This window comes from Vigna angularis, chromosome 5, assembly GCF_016808095.1.
Source record: "Vigna angularis cultivar LongXiaoDou No.4 chromosome 5, ASM1680809v1, whole genome shotgun sequence".
Taxonomy (NCBI): domain Eukaryota; kingdom Viridiplantae; phylum Streptophyta; class Magnoliopsida; order Fabales; family Fabaceae; genus Vigna; species Vigna angularis.
The window spans coordinates 27,424,118-27,441,441 of NC_068974.1; the positions used below are offsets into that span (position 1 = coordinate 27,424,118).

A 17,324-nucleotide genomic window follows, 5' to 3' on the forward strand; every position below is an offset into this window, starting at 1 on the left:
AGACCCCAACCCCTCGCATAGCGTCCTAACTCGCTATGCGAGAACCTCAAACAGAGACTCAGACTTCTTAAACACTCGTAGAGCGAAACCCACTCGCTGTTCAAATAAAAAAAAAATAGTGGTTCCAGACCTCAACAAGTCGCATAGCGTTTTGATTCGCTATGCGGATTGACAAACCGAGAGCAACCCTCTCACTTTACTCGCACAGCGCACCCATCGCTATGCGAGTGTCTTGGCAAAGAGCACCTCACCAAGGTGACTTGCTGTGCGAATCCATTCGCACAGCGAGTTTGCATAATTTGTAGAACGAAATTTTGCAGAATTATGCAACTCAACTCCTCTTTACCAATTCTACTCAACTTTGCCAACTTCTAACACTATACTTAATTAGACTTGACTAAATAATTCTAGACCTTACTATCCTCAATCTGAAGTGTTTATGCATCAAATCCTACTCTAAAACCTCAATTCATCAACTTCGAGACCCAAATCCTAATTGACCACTTTGAACCTGATTTTAACCATTTTGATGACTCAAACAAGTCACAAATGACCTGTCTAAACTACCCCAGCAGCCTCTAACAACACTTGACCTCTAATACTCAAATTCACTACCTCACCTCCTCTAAAATACACTAAACACATTCAAATCACTTCATATTTACTTAATCATCACAATACCAGATTTCACATTTGAATATATATTCAATTACAGCAGCACACAACATCCAATTCAGTTCATAACCATCATTCTACAGTCTCCACAATTTAACATTTTAAGAACATACATTCATCAGCTAAATTTTTAACCAAACAGCACAATAACACGAAATTATCCCATACAACACAAACTGATAACTAAAACACAACCTAGCTTCCCTTACCTCAAAGATAAACAACCCCACTCACAGAAACGCTCCAACCGTACCTTGCACTGCAAGAAAACTCAACAGAAACCTACAACTCACCAATTGGTGATAGAGAACAACACTTAGAACCTAAATTGAGCTAGCAAATGGAAGGAAGAACTGTTAACCACATGCAAAGCGGAAATAGTGCATGTTCACAGTCCACCGAAAACGTATAATAGTGGAAACCAGTTACCAGCTGAAGAACACGAAATTGATCGGTCCAAAACGAAGTCTTCAACGCCAGGATCGCCTAGGCACCTCCTGATCGTCGAACAGATAACTCAGCAGAGAGAGATTGTAGAGAGAAGTCAGAGAACTCAAAGGAATTGAGTTCTAGAGAGATGAAATGTTCTTAGAATAATGAGAATTGTTTATAAAATTCTATTTATATTATAAGATTAGTTTAAATTAAAATAATCTGTCTCATTATTTTAACACACCTATCTGCTTTATAACACTCTATTTTTCAAGTCTTTACATAAATTGCATAAAGAAAAGAATATATATAGTTTATTATGTGAGAATAAAAGGATATATTATTCAGAATATTATGGTTCTATATAAACATACATTCAACACTATTTTTAAGTTAATACTAATAGAATTTGTAATAAAGAACAAAACTATTAGCCAAAACTTGATCAACAATGTCATATTATACCAATAATCTAGCTCAATGAATAAAATAACAATAGTGAAACATATTTCTATAAGCATTATTACTAAATAAATGACAGAATAACCACACTACCCGTTGCAAAAATCAAGTATGGCATACCATATAATGAATAGTAACATAGATCTTGGATTACCTGTTGCTGATTTGATCCTAAATTAAGTCAAGATAATCACTATATTTTATAAACTCTACCTTTCCCTCAAATTAGTTAAAAAAGTGTGCAAAAGCCATCGCATAAAGTGCACCGAATTAAACATTGGATTATTGAAAATGATCAAATGATTAAACATATAATTAATGTTGTTATTATGTATGACACTCACTAACATGAGATTTGTGACATTAAATATAACATTCTTCAGTGGGGCTTACTCTTAACATTATCCACCATACAAATAGCATCTTAATTCATCAACAACATAATAATTAATTCGTAACATATATGTTTAAACACATTTTTAGATTACAGCACAATTTATAAGTGTACTAAAGTTAATAATTTTTAACCACTATTTTCTTTATAAATTTAAAAATTAATTATGTTTTTAGTTCTTAATTTCAACGCAAAATTAAGTTTTTTTATTCAAAACATTAATATGTTATTATTTCTAAACTTTAAAAATAAATAAATATAGTTTTTTTAACTTAATTAATAATGAGGGCATCCAATATAACAACCAAATTATAATAAAAAAAGAAAAAGTAGTCTGTTGTTCAACCACAAATAATGATGAAACAATAATCGAAAAATGAAGAAGTGGTTCAATATATTAAAGAACATCTTATAAGATTTAGCTGAGTTCCTAAACTCTTCAATGATTAACTCAACAAATCCAAAAATAGCACAAAATAAAAAATATTCAAACCATATGCTTGTATGTAAGAATCAAAATACAAAACAAAAAACATGTATTCAACATTTGAACCCTAAGCCACAAATAATGGACAAGCCATAATCGAAAATGGAGATAATGTAACATCCTAAAATTTTAACTCATAAGTGTATTAATCTCTAAATATTTAAACTAATAATTGTATTTTTAATATCATCAAAGGATTTTATTTTACTTTTTTACCAATCTTATAACCATACAATGTAGAAATCCAAATATCCTCAATATTAATACAAATATTTATAATAGATAAAAATAAAATAAAATATTTGCCTTCTTCCAAATCCTTTTTTCTTGCATCAATACATATATTAGTTTGTACATATATTAGTTTGTGTATATAGTGTAAGAACCTAGAAAATAGAGTAATAGAGTAGATAGGTGTATTAAAATAATGAGACGAGCATTTTTACTTTAAAAATAATCTTATAATATAAATAGAACTTTCTAAAGCTCGGTTCATTATCTAAAACACTTCATCTCTCTAAGACACTATTCTCTACTCTTTCTCTGCCTTCTCTCTAAGATTTCTCTACCCTGAGTTGTATGATTGACGATCAAAAGGTGTCCAGACGTTCACGGCGTAGAGGACTACACAATTGACCGATCAATTTCTTGATTCTAGCTGGTAAGTTGTTTTTCCCCCTTTCTCCGCATGTTCTTGAGTCGAGATCATGCAAATTCTTTTGTTGCATGTGTCTTGTAGTTATCATCTTAAATTCCTAATTCAATTCAAGCTCTAAGAGTTGTTCTCTATCACCAATTGGTGAGTTGTAGGTTTCTTTTGGGTTTCCTTGCGGTACAAGGTATTGTTGGAGTGATTCTGTGAGCTGGGCAATTTATCTCTAAGGTAAGGGGAGCTAGGAAATTTCTTTAATTGTGTAATTTCTTGTGTATGTTTCTGGAAAAGATGATCCTTGAGTTCTTTGAACTAAAATGATGTTTTGTAGTATATGAACAATATGGGAAATGATGATTTTGAATGTAATTGCATGAATTGAGATTCTGGACTGTCTTGAATTATGAATTGAACTGTTTTGGTGGTATAAAGGTTGGGAATCTATGAGAGAAAAGTTGTACTGAGGTTGATTGATTTTGAATGATAGTAGGATGTCTCTGTTAAAGTCATTATGAGGAAGTGGAGTAGTGAAAATGAGAATTTGATGTTAGAAGTTGTTTTGGTCTGTTGGGATAACTTTAGTAAGTTATATGTGATTTTTTTGAGTCATCAAAATGGTCAAAAACAGGTTCAAAGTGGTAGATTGGAATTTGGGTCCCTAAGTTGATGAATTTGATGTTTTAGAGTAGGAATTGGTTCATAAACACCTTAGATTAATGTTAGGAAGGTTTATAATCACTTAGTCAAGTCTAATTAGGTTTATAAAACAATCTAGAGGTGGTTGAAGTTGGGGAAAATAGTTAGAATTGGTAATTGGTGGTTGAGTTGCATAATTCTGCAGAATTTCGTTCTGCAGATTATGCAGACTCGCTGTGCGAATGGATTCGCATAGCGAGTCACCCTGGCGAGATGCTCTCTGTCAGGGCATTCGCATAGCGAATGGGCACACTATGCAAATGGTTTGAGAGGGTTGCTCTTTATTTGATGATCCGCATGGCGAATCGGGGCGCTATGCGACTGGTTGGGGTTTGGAATTATTGCCAATTTTATTCGAATAGCGAATAGGTGCGCTTTGCGAGTGTGTAGGGAGTTTGAGCCACTGCCTGGGGCTCTCGCATAGCGATTTGGGGCGCTATGCGAGGGGTTTGGGTTTGATACAATTAGAAGTTTATTCGCATAGCGAGTTTAACTGCTGTGTGAATTGTTCTGAAGGGTGAGTCTATGTTTGACGATTTGCATAGCGAGTTGGGTCGCTGTGCGAGATACCTCTGGATTCGTTCTGCGAATGTATGCACTGTGCGAATGGTCCAGGTTTAGTTCACTCTTTTCTTTTAGTTCTAAGTTGTTTTAAATGAATATTTGAGTGCACTATGAAGTAGGTTTAAGTTGTCTTACAATACATCATTAATTGTTGTTATGAGTTATGTTCCAAAGTGAAAGTTGGTGATTTCAAAGTATGCGAATTCAAAGTATGGTTGATGGACGTAATTCCATGAATCTCACGGAGAGGTTACATGGTGGTGCCCTATGTTGTGATCCAAAGTGAACTCTCTTGTTGAGATTCAAGTATGTTTAGAATGAATGCAGGAGCTTAGTCTTGGGGGTTATCCTGAAACTCCAATGGTCTTTCATTCTCAAGTAGAGAGGATTGTTCCATGTCGTGAGGAGTAGCAGAAGGTCTTAGTCTTAGGGGTTTCCAGTATGCTCCAAGGCGTGTTACAGACTAACCTCGTGAGTGTGGTAGGGTGAAACCCATTGGCAATGGCTTTGCAAAGCAGTAGAAGCCACCACGAGTGCACGACCCGCCACAACTAGACAATCATTCTAAGTCCGGACAGTCAAAGTCAGTGTGGTGTCATGTATGAAGAGTTTATGTGATGTGAATGAATATGTATGAATGTATGAAACTTAGTAAATGAATATATGATTAATCTTTGTTTAAACTAGCTTACCCTGTTGTGTGCTTGTGTTTTGTATGTATTGGTGTTCTTTCTTCTGCAATGATCATCCTATGGGTGTGAGCAGAGGGAGATGAGGTATCCCTGGAGCAGGCTTTGGATGGAGGTGATGCTGCGGAGTAATTAGTTTAGTTGAAACTTATAGATAGTTTTGAGTATCTTAATGTACATATATAAAGTTTTAAATTTATAGTTGTTTTTGGATAACTGTAAAGAGAATACTTTATATTCTAGATGGATAATTGTTCTACCTTATCATGTATGTGATGACTCTCTTCTATAGTTTATTTTATATTTTGGGATGTTACATTAATGGTATCAGAGCAGTTCTTTCCTTAAAAATTCTGTAGGTTGTGAGTGTACCTTGCTTGTGCTTGTGTACTATTAGTCATGTTTAGTGGTTATCCTTGTCTCTTTGAGTTGGAGTGATGGCTTTTCTCTCTGTGTAAGCAGAAGATGACACTTAGGCCTCCTCCTTCCCCACCCACTAATCTTGATGCACCAGAGATGATGAGGATGATGGAATCTGTGATTAATGCAATGCAACAACAGAATACTGCTTTAGTTCAACAAAATTTTGTGGCAATGCAGCAATTGGAGACTGCCCGGGTATCCGCTGAGGCCTCTCATAGGCAGTATTTGGATTTGTTGAATAGTGGTAGGGTTGTAGCTGGACCACCATCTTCTACTTTCACTCAACCTCAAGAACGGTGCCTTGAAAGTTTCTTGCAGCATCGTCCAGCCAAATTTAACGGCCAGGTTAGCCCAGATGAGGCAGATAGGTGGTTCAGAGATATGGAGCGTATCTTTAATGCCAAGAGATGTTCGGACGAAAACAGATTGGCTTTCACGAAGTACTTACTATTCGGGGAAGCTAGTCATTGGTGGAGTAGCATAAGGACGCTACTGGAGGCCAGTGGAACTCCTATCACTTGGGAGTTGTTTAAGAGGAAGTTTTACGCTGAATATTTTCCTGACAGTGTCAGATTTGCCAAGAAAATTGAGTTCCTTCAATTGGTTCAGGGGATATATGTCAGTTTCTGAATATGCTGACCAATTCAAGCATCTGATTAGGTTCCATACAATATCCATGAGTGAAGAATGACAGTGTCGGAAATTTGAGAATGGTTTGAAAAGTGAAATCAAGTTATTGGTTAGAGGTCTTTCTATTGAGTAATTCCCTACTTTGGTGGAAATGGCAAGAGTGTTAGAGAAGACAAAGATAGAAGTGGAGAGTCAGAAGAGTCAGCCGCTGAGAGTGGGAGGACCATCTACGTTCAGAGGTAGTTTCAGTTCTAGGAGAACTCCTTACTCTAGGCCTCCTTCTTATGGGTCTAGGAGTTCCTCCTCTCAGACTTCAATGTCGTCTGGGCATTCCAGCTTTTCTGGGAATGTGAGGTGTTACTCTTGTGGAGGGCCTCATCTTCAGTTTGTTTGTCCTCAAATGGTCGGTTACAGGAGGTGTAACATTTGCAGAGGTAAGGGACATTATGCCAGGGATTGTTCTACTGTCAAGAGGGCAGGTCAACAGAATCATCAGGCGGGGAGAGCTCATCCGAGGGGCGGTGTCAGACCGTAGGCTTTAGGTAGAGTGTACACATTATTTGGGTCAGAGGCAACCAACTCAGGTACTCTTATTGTTGGAAGTTGTTTGTTGCATGGTAAAGAATGTTGCGTGTTGTTTGATTCTGGAGCGACACACTCTTTTGTGTCTGAAACTTGTGTTAAGGATTTGGGATTGGTTGTGAGAGAGTTACAGTATGATTTGACTGTATCTACTCCTACTTCGGGGTTGGTCAAGACATCTACATTGTGTGCTAGATGTTCAATGGTGGTTGAAGAGCGTTAGTTCAAGGTAAACGTCATCTGTTTACCTTTGCAAGGATTAGATGTGATCTTGGGAATGGATTGGCTGTCTGCCAATCGTATTCTCATAGACTATGGTGAGAAGAAGTTAGTGTTTCCTAAGGAAAAAGAGGCAATGTTGTTGTCTTCTGGGCAATTGAAGGAGTTGAGTGAAGGAGTTTGCTGTTTTCTGGTGTTGTTTCATTTGGCGGTTGAACATAGTGGGCGGAGTCTAGATCACTCAGTTGTGAGTGGTTTCTTGGATGTGTTTCCTGAGGAAGTTTCGGGGTTGACTCCTCAAAGGGAAGTTGAGTTCTCTATTGATCTGGTGCCTAGTGCAAGACCAGTATCAAAATTGCCTTATCGAATGGCTCTAGCTGAGTTAGCTGAGCTGAAGAAGCAAATTGAAGATTTGCTTAAGAAACAGTTTATAAGACATAGTGTCTCGCCGTGGGGTGCGCCTGTGTTGCTTGTGAAGAAGAAGGATGGTAGCTCCAGGTTGTGTATATATTACAGGCAGTTGAACAAGTTAACAATCAAGAACAAGTACTCGTTGCCTAGGATTGATGACTTGATGGATCAGCTGCATGGAGCTACTGTTTTCTCCAAGATAGACCTGAGGTCAGGTTATCATCAGATTCTGGTCAAGGCAGGTGATGTGCATAAGACTGCCTTTAGATCCAGATATGGTCACTATGAGTATGTATTTATGTCTTTTGGTGTGACTAATGCTCCAGCCATATTCATGGACTACATGAACAGAATCTTTAGACCATTCTTAGATAAGTTCGTTGTTGTCTTTATAGAGGACATACTTATTTATTTTAAGACTCGGGATGAACATTAAACTCACCTTAGAACAGTGCTTGAGGTGTTAAGAGAAAAGAAGTTGTATGCCAAGCTATCTAAAAGTGAGTTCTGGTTGGAAGAGGTGCAGTTTCTGGGGCATGTGATCTCAGCTGATGGCATCTCTATAGATCCAACAAAGGTTCAAGCGGTGCTTCAATGGAGGAGACCTAAGTCTGCCACTGAGATAAGAAGCTTTGTTGGTTTGGTGGGCTACTATCGTCGCTTTATAGAGGGATTTTCTAAGATAGTGGCGCCATTAACTCAGTTGACGAGGAAAGACCAACTGTTTGCTTGGACGGACCGGTGTGAGTCTATCTTTAATGAGCTAAAGCAGAGGTTGACTAGTGCTCCTATGTTGGTGATCCCTAACACAGGTAAACCTTTTGAGGTTTTATGTGATGCTTCCTATTAGGGACTGGGTTGTGTGTTGGTGCAAGAGAGAAAGGTGGTCGCCTATGCTTCAAGGCAACTCAAGGTTCATGAGAAGAATTATCCCACTCATGACTTGGAGTTGGCGGTAGTTGTGTTTTTCTTGAAGATTTGGAGACACTATCTGTATGGTGCACAATTCCATGTGTTCAGTGATCATAAGAGTTTGAAATATCTCTTTGATTAGAAGGAGCTGAATATGAGGCAGAGGAGGTGGAGGGAATTTCTGAAAGACTATGAGTTTGATCTCCTCTACCATCGTGGGAAGGCGAATGTTGTTGCAGATGCTTTGAGCAGAAAGACAGTGCATGTGTCTGCATTAATGGTTAGGGAGTTGGAGTTGGTTGAGAGTTTCAGAGACTTGAGACTGCAGGTGGAATTAGAATCTGGTGGTATCAGATGCAGCAGTCTTGTGGTGTCTAGTGGATTGTTGGACCGTATCAGAGAGAAGCAATTATCAGATGTCGAACTATAGAGGTTAGTGGGATTGATTGGTACAGATCAGGGCAAAGATTTTGCTTCGGGGGATGATGGCATTCTGCGATTCAAAGGCAGAGTTTGTGTTCCTAGTGATTTGGAGCTGAGGAGATTGATCCTTGAGGAAGGGCATCAAAGTCGTTTTAGCATGCATCCTGGCATGACTAAAATGTATCAGGATCTCAAGGAATCTTTCTGGTGGTCTGGGATGAAGAGAGATGTAGCACGATTTGTCTCTTCTTGTTTAACCTATCAGAAAACTAAGGTGGAGCATCAGAGACCCGGTGGCTTGTTGCAGTAGTTGGACTGAGTGGAAATGTGATAGCATAGCTATGAATTTTGTTACCCATTTGTCATGCACGGTCAGAGGTCATGATGATATCTGGTTAATTGTGTATAGGTTGACCAAGAGTGCTCATTTCTTGGCAATAAATTTGAGGATGTCGATGGCGAAGCTTGCACAATTGTATATAAGAGAGGTAGTGAGACTACATGGGGTGCCTTCTAGTGTCGTATCAGATAGAGATTCGCGTTTTACTTCTAGATTCTGGCAGATGCTTTAGAGTGAGATGGGCAGTAGGCTTCAGATGAGTTCAGCTTATCATCCCCAAACTGATGGTCAGTCAGAGAGGACGATCCAGTCACTTGAGGATTTGTTGAGGACGTGTGACTTGGATCACTTGGGAGTCTGGGATGAGGTGTTGTCGCTAGTGGAGTTCACATACAACAATACTTATCAGGCCAGCATTGGTATGGCACCGTTTGAAGCACTGTATGGGAAAAGATGTAGAACGCCTCTTTGCTGGTTTCAGGATGGAGAATCTGTGTTGACTGGGCCAGAGTTAATTCAGCAAACTACAGAGAAGGTAAAGCTCATACAAGAAAGGATGCAGGCATCCCAGAGTAGACAGAAGTCCTATGTTGATCAGAGGCGAAGATCATTGGAGTTTGCAATTGGGGATCATGTATTCCTCAGAGTGACTCTTACTACTGGTATAGGAAGAGCCATTCGTGTTAGGAAGCTATCTCCTAGGTTCATTGGTCCTTACCAGATCTTGAGGCGAGTAGGGCCAGTGGCGTATGAGATAGTCATGCCACCCCAACTAGCGAATCTTCACTCAGTTTTCCATATCTCACAGCTTAGGAAGTATGTGCCTGATCCTTCTCACGTGTTAGAAGTCGAAGAAGTGCAAGTTAGGGATGATTTGTTTGTTGAGGTGCAGCCTGTCAGGATTGTGGAGAGCCAAACCAAGCAACTTAGAGGCAAAACCATCAATCTAGTCAAAGTTGTCTGGGATAGTAGTATAGGTGATTCCACTTGGGAGTTATGAGAGAGTCATATCCTCACCTGTTCTCTGGTAAATCTAATTTTTGAGGGCGAAAATTTTTGTTGTTGGGGAGAATGTAAGAACCTAGAAAATAGAGTAATAGAGTAGATAGGTGTATTAAAATAATGAGACGAGCATTTTTACTTTAAAAGTAATCTTATAATATAAATATAATTTTCTAAAGCTCAGTTCATTATCTAAATTCCTTCATCTCTCTAAGACACTATTCTCTACTCTTTCTATGCCTTCTCTGTAGGATTTCTCTCAACTGAGTTGTCTGATTGACGATCAGGAAGTGCCCAGACGTTCACGGCGTAGATGGCTACACAACTGACCGATCAATTTCTTGATTCTAGCTGGTAAGATGTTTTTACCCCTTTCTCTGCATGTTCTTGAGTCGGGATCATGCAAATTCTTCTGTTGCATGTGTCTTGTAGTTATCATCTTAAATTCCTAATTCAATTCAAGCTCTAAGAGTTGTTCTCTATCACCAATTGGTGAGTTGTAGGTTTCTTTTGGGTTTCCTTGCGGTACAAGGTATTGTTGGAGTGATTCTGTGAGCTGGGCAATTTATCTCTAAGGTAAGGGGAGCTAGGAAATTTCTTTAATTGTGTAATTTCTTGTGTATGATTCTGGAAAAGATGATCCTTGAGTTATTTGAACTGAAATGATGTTTTGTAGTATATGAATAATATGGAAAATGATGATTTTGAATGTAATTGCATGAATTGAGATTCTGGACTGTCTTGAATTATGAATTGAACTTACAATTTTAATATTATTAAAATTAATAGAAAAATATTTTATAATATTTTTATGTGAATAATTTTTATAACTATAAATTTTAGTAATATTTTTTAATTCATTTTATAATAATGATTATTATTTTTTAAAATTATTATCATAAAAGAGTAAAATAGGCATTATGTTCTCACTATTAATAATAAAAAATAATTGAATGCCTCGAAGATGATTAAAAGTATACTTCAATAAAAGAAATCAATTATGCAATCTCTCCCAACTGGTGTTATAATAGTGTATTTTCAAGTGATTAAAATTTATAATAATATACACATTGATATGTGTATGGCTAATTAAGTAATTTTTCATTTGGTCTTTATTTGGGATGGTTGTTTCCAATTATTACTATAGACAAAAGTGTCCCTTTCTTTGCTTGCTGACAATATTTTAAGAAAACTTTTCAATGTTGTATTGATGAATAGGTGATCGACATGTTGGCTCAGCGTCTTTAAAATTCTTAAGGCTTAATACCTCTTTTTGTCCCTCTTTATAAGGGAAATGTTCAAGTTCGTCCTACCTTTCTTAAAAAGTTCAATGTGGTCCCAAGTTGTGAAAAAAGTGTCCAATTTAATCCTTTTTGGTCACGGCGTTAAATATTTAACGATCCAGCTGACAGCGTGGACTGATCTGTGCAACGTGGCTGTTTACTTTCGTAACGTGTCAGTCATAGTGTTGTTAATTAAATTTCACGTGGCAGTGGCAGTGATTAAAAAATTCTGAGTTAGGGTTTGGGTTTTCGAAATCGCGATTTGGGGATAAGCATCTTGGAGGAACTGGAAATCCAAATTGGGTGATCTTGAAGGTGAAATCTACAGAGCAAATCCAATTCCGCAAATCAGGTTAGAGTTTACATTTGATAATTTGAAGTGTTTGAGGTTTTCCGATCTGTTTTCATTGTTGTCGCATTTCCAGGAGTTTAACTATGGGTGAAATTGTTTTGTGTGAAAAGTTGTCTTCTTTTGATGCATGATAGTGGTCCCATAGGTCTTACTTTAACTGAAATTAGTGGTCCCCCGTTTGCATTTGCAGGGTTCGGGTAGGGATGTCTGATGACATGTTTCGGGTAGTGGTCCACCATGGTGGGACCTTGATCAAAGAAGTCCCCTTTAATTATATAGGCGGGGAGATAGTTAATTGGGACGTAGACCCCGATAAATGGTGTTATTTTGGAGTATTAGGTTCACTTAACCATATGGGTTGCATGCAAGTAGAAGAATTATATTACAGTGTCCAAGATGTTCTACATAAGGTTGATGATGATAAAGGAGCTATGAACATGATGAATGTGGCTAAGTATTTGGGGAAAGTGAACCTGTATGTTGTGCATGGGGTGGACGAAGCAACTATCTTAGAAAATGATGAGAATGAGATTCTTTTGCTATGTGAAGGTCATGCAGAGAGTGGTGAGAGTAGTGGCGTGGGAGGAGAAGCACATGTTGAGGGTGGTGAAGAAGGAATTACAGACGTAGTGGAGGGTGTAGTGGAGGTTCAGAATGACTATGCAGTGGATGTTGACAATAAGGATGCACTGGATGTTGAGAATGACGATGCATTGGAGGTTCAGAAGGAGGATTTACTGGATGTTGACAATAAGGATGCACGGGATGTTGAGAATGACGATGCATTGGAGGTTCAGAAGGAGGATTTACTGGATGTTGACAATGAGGATTGGTTGGATGTTGAGCATGACGATGCATTGGAGGTTGAGAAGGAGGATTCAGTGGATAATGAGGATGTTGAGCATGAGGATGCAGAAGATGATGAGGTTGCAGTGGAGGTTGAGAATGAGGATGAAGTTGAGGATGTAAGTGAAGAAGCATTGGAAGTGGATAATGAGGCTGAAATTGAGATCGAAAGTGAACAAGTACTTCACGTGGACATTCAGGATGGAGGGGAGGTTGATAGTGAAGAAGAAGTGGAAGTGGAAGTGGAAGTGGAAGTGAACAGTGATGATGAAGTAGGAATGAATGATCTGAGTGGTGATGAATACGTGGATGAAGACAGTGAAAAAGAAACCCAACAATGTAGGGGTTTGTCAGATGATGATTGGGAGTCTGATAAGCTTTTAACTCCTGAAAATAGTGCAAGTGAGGAGGATGACAATGATGATACAATATATGTAGGTCCTTTCCCAAAATATGCAAAACAGAAGTCCATGGCAGATTACAAGTGGGAAGTGGGCATTGTTTTTACTGACAGGGAAGAGTTTAAGGATGCTATTAGAAGGTATGTTGTTCATGCTGGGAGGGATCTAAAATTTATCAAAAATGATAACCGTAGGGTGAGGGTGACATGCATAGGTGGCCAAGGTAAGTGCCCATGGCTAGCTTATTGTGGTTATTTGCCGTTACGAAAAATTTGGCAATTGAGGAAGATAATTGATACTCATAGTTGTAGTAGGCAACTTAATATTAAACTGATGAATGCTAAGTGGTTAAGTCAGGAAATAGATAGATCTTTAGTTGAGAATCCTAGTTTAAAGGTGAATGATATTCGTACTAAAGCATTAAGAAAATGGAATACAAATGTTTCAATATCCAAGGCAAGAAGGGCAAAGTTAATTGCCACAAGACAGGTTGAAGGAGATTTCAAAGAACAATATAAAAGGGTGTACGACTATGGACATGAGCTGTTGAGGTGTAATCCAGGGTCAACAGTGCAGATTAAAGTTGACTCTCATAATGGTGACCCAATCTTTCAAAGAATGTATGTTTGTCTCAAAGCTTGTAAAGATAGTTTCATAAGCTGTAGGCCCATTATATGTTTAGATGGATGTTTTTTGAAAGGTGTTTACAAGGGGGAGCTGCTGACTGCTGTTGGTAGGGACCCAAACGATCAAATGCTACCCCTTGCCTATGCAGTAGTAGAAGTGGAGAACAAAGACAGCTGGACATGGTTTTTGCAATTGTTAATTGAAGACCTCGGGGGCACTGACGTATGTGGAGGGTGCACATGGATGTCAGACCAGCAGAAGGTATAATGTGCAACGTATTTTCATTTTTAGTTAATGCTTTTGTATAGGATATGGTTTTATTACTAAATTTAATTGTGCAGGGGTTAGTCTTAGCTATCCAGGAGCTTCTGCCTCGGGCAGAACAAAGATACTGTTTAAGGCACCTTTATGCAAACTTTAGGAAAATGTTTGGCGGGCAGGTATTAAAAAATCTGATGTGGAGTGCGGCAACCACCACATATCCCCAGGCTTGGGAGAGAGAAATGCTGAAAATTAAAGAAGTCAATGTTGAAGCATATAAATACCTCATAGTCACTCCCCCTAGGTAACCCACTAGCCATTATATACACTTTAGTGTCACAAATGCATTGTAACCCATTTGAGAATTCTTTTGTGCAACAGGTTTTGGTCAAGGTCTCGCTTCACAGGTCAACCAATGTGTGATACCCTTGATAACAACATCACTGAAGCTTTCAACAGTGTTCTCATTCATGCAAGAGGAAAACCAATTATCACAATGATGGAGGATATCAGAGTGTATCTCATGAAAAGGTGGGCCACCAATAGAAGCAAGGTGGCATATATGGACTTCACAATATGCCCAAAGATAAAGAACAGGCTTCAGAAAGAATGTAATTTGTCAAGATTTTGGCTGCCAAGGTAATGTTATCACCACAGTTTATATACATTTTGTTATTTACATTCATTATTGATGTGCTTCATTGCTTTCAGCTGGGCTGCACGAAAGATCTTTGAGGTTAGGCACAGTTCATCCGTTGGGAACAAGTTCACAGTGGATCTGAACACTAAAGAGTGTAGCTGCAGAAAGTGGATGATCAGTGGCATCCCATTCTGTCATGCAATTGCAGCAATGAACTACTGTAATGTTGATCCAGACAATTTTATACCCACTTGCTTAAGAAGATCCACATATGAAGAGGTGTATGCGTCCATAATTTTTCCACTCAATGGTCCCCAACTATGGCAAACCACAAATTTCAATGATGTACTACCACCACTGATAAGGAAGTTGCCTGGGAGGCCAAAGAAAAAACGGAAGTTGGAGGCATGGGAGTTAACTAAGGACAACACTCAAATGCGTGTTGGAGCATAGGAAAAAGTGTACCATTTGCCGTCAGACAAAGCACAACAGGAATAACTGCCCTTTACAGCCCCAACCACCAGAAGCAACCCAACCACCAGAAGCAACCCAGCCACCAGAAGCAACCCAGCCAACACAAACAACCCAGTCACCAGAAACAACACAACCATCACAGCCACCTCCAAGTTCCCAATCATCCCGTTCAACAAAATTCAGAGTTAGAAGAAAAGATAGATAGATAGATGAATTGGTTTATTATGTATTGTACTATCTTTATTTTGGTCACAGACATGTATTGTCTCTTTAGATGAATTGGAGGTTATATGTATTCACTATCATGTACTTTGGTAACAAACATGTACTGCCTTTATTTAATGAATCAAAGTGGTTTCATCATGTTTTGGTCAAAGCTTGTACTTAGATTTGTAATATGTGTCATTAGTCATCATCATATGCATTATTGGGTTGATCTATTTCAATATTTTTAAACCAAATGGGTGACTGATTCGAATAATCTCCACTGAATTTAACTTCATCTATTCTATTTTTAAACCAAATGGGGGACTGATTCCAACATTTTGTACATTGCATTGCATAAGTAATGTTACACCAACCAAAACACCTTTGCATTGTCAACGTACTTTTTTCAAGCATCCAAATACATAACAGTATTAAGCCAACTTATAACAAACACCCAAATTCACGATCTAACTAAATCAACCTAAACACAACTTGAAAATGACAAAGTCAACCACAATACACACACACAAAGCTACAACTAACAACTTCATCCTTTTCTGCATTTTCTGCAAATCCTTCACTGCATTTTCCAGCTCACTTATTCTCTTCAGAATTGTGCAATCTTTTTCATCCACGTTGTCTTCACAACACCACTTGAAAAAGTTACAGCAGCTCCCAATTGAAGATCCACCCTGTTATTCACCATGTTAGGGAATCTATGAACAAATGCATCAAATCAACTCAAGAAATCATTAACTGAGAAGGGTATACTTCAAACCTTGTAATGAGGACAACCCCAAAAATTTCTCCCAGCATTCTTCGTAGTTCTGGCCACTTTGATTACTGCAGTATCACCACAGTAACAAGTAGGGATTAACCCACCTCCCATACAAGCACCACCATGGGACAAACGGGAAGATCCTTTGGGCCAACTTTTCGAAAACGAAGAACACCCTTGGGAACCCATTCCTATGTCTCCCCAAACACTTCCCAATCCTCAAAGACCGATTCGGAGGAAACCAAACCCTATGCCTTTACTTAATGAAAATCACTGCCGCCACGTCAAATTTAATGAAAAACACTGTGACTGCCACGTGACGAAGGTAAACAGCCACATTGCACAGATCAGTCCACGCTGTCAGCTGGATCGTTAAATATTTAACGCCGTGACCAAAAAGGATTAAATTGGACACTTTTTTCACAACTTGGGACCACATTGAACTTTTTAAAAAAGGTAGGACGAACTTGAACATTTCCCTTATAAAGAGGGACAAAAAGAGGTATTAAGCCAATTCTTAATTAGGTAACTTCTGGATGGGTGAAAATAATATTTGAATACGATTTTTGAACAAATATCCATATCAACGGTATATGAACATGACTTAAAGGTTTACGAAATTCAAATCAAAGGTCTTTTATTTAAAATTTATATTTTGATTTATTTTAAACGAAATTATTTATTAAATTGTAGTAATTAATTTTATTTAAATTTCATATGTTTTTCAATTTTAATTCATGTCCATAGCTTATTTTAAAAACTCTAAAAGATTCACACAAAAAAATACAGAAAAATAAAATCGCGTGCATTTCTAATTTCTAATCTTAATATAAATTCAACATATAAAATAAAAATAAGAACACAAATAAAAAGAAAAATATACTAACATAAAAGAGGATAAAAATATTAGAACACAAAGATAACATAAAATTCAAGAAATCAAATTTGTCAAAACTTTCAAAAACATAAGTCTAGAGTAAAAGAAAACAAAGAGGGATAAGGAATAGAATCACTATATAAAAAGTCATGTAGAGATAAAAAAAAGAAAATATAAATCAAAATTAATTATATAAGAATAAATATTGTAACATCCCATAATTTCACACTTGATAATTCATAATTGATATATTGTAGCATTACAGTAACATCTTTTAATCTCACACTTGATAATTCATAGTTGATATATATATATATATATATATATATATATATATATATATATATATATATATATATGTTTTAAACTCAGATTTCAATTATAAACTCATAAATATAACTCGAATTCTTCTAATTTATTCTTCTATCTCTTTCTTCATTGGCACTGAATCAGACGACATTCCTCCATCTGCTCCCATATAATGAATTATACGATTATCGCACATACACAAACACAAACAAGTAGGGTGAGCTAACATGCAACCAATCATTTATAAAACATGCCTAATTACTTTGATACACTCAA

The 17,324-nt window shown here is 37.5% G+C and overlaps 1 protein-coding gene across 1 annotated transcript; it reads left to right on the forward strand.

The window, feature by feature from the left end:
* The first annotated feature begins 6,255 nt into the window (after positions 1 to 6,255).
* On the forward strand, positions 6,256 to 6,909 carry LOC108323723 (uncharacterized). The gene is made up of 2 exons (XM_017556313.1): positions 6,256 to 6,583; positions 6,728 to 6,909. The coding sequence occupies exons 1-2, from the start codon at positions 6,256 to 6,258 to the stop codon at positions 6,907 to 6,909; spliced, it is 510 nt and encodes a 169-aa protein (XP_017411802.1).
* The last annotated feature ends 10,415 nt before the right edge of the window (positions 6,910 to 17,324 follow it).

Coding starts and splice junctions, on each gene's coding strand:
- LOC108323723 (XM_017556313.1), top strand. CDS start 6,256: ATGGCAAGAGTGTTAGAGAAGACAAAGATAGAAGTGGAGAGTCAGAAG. Junction 6,584..6,727: donor TTCTACTGTCAAGAGGGCAG/GTCAACAGAATC, acceptor TGCATGGTAAAG/AATGTTGCGTGTTGTTTGAT.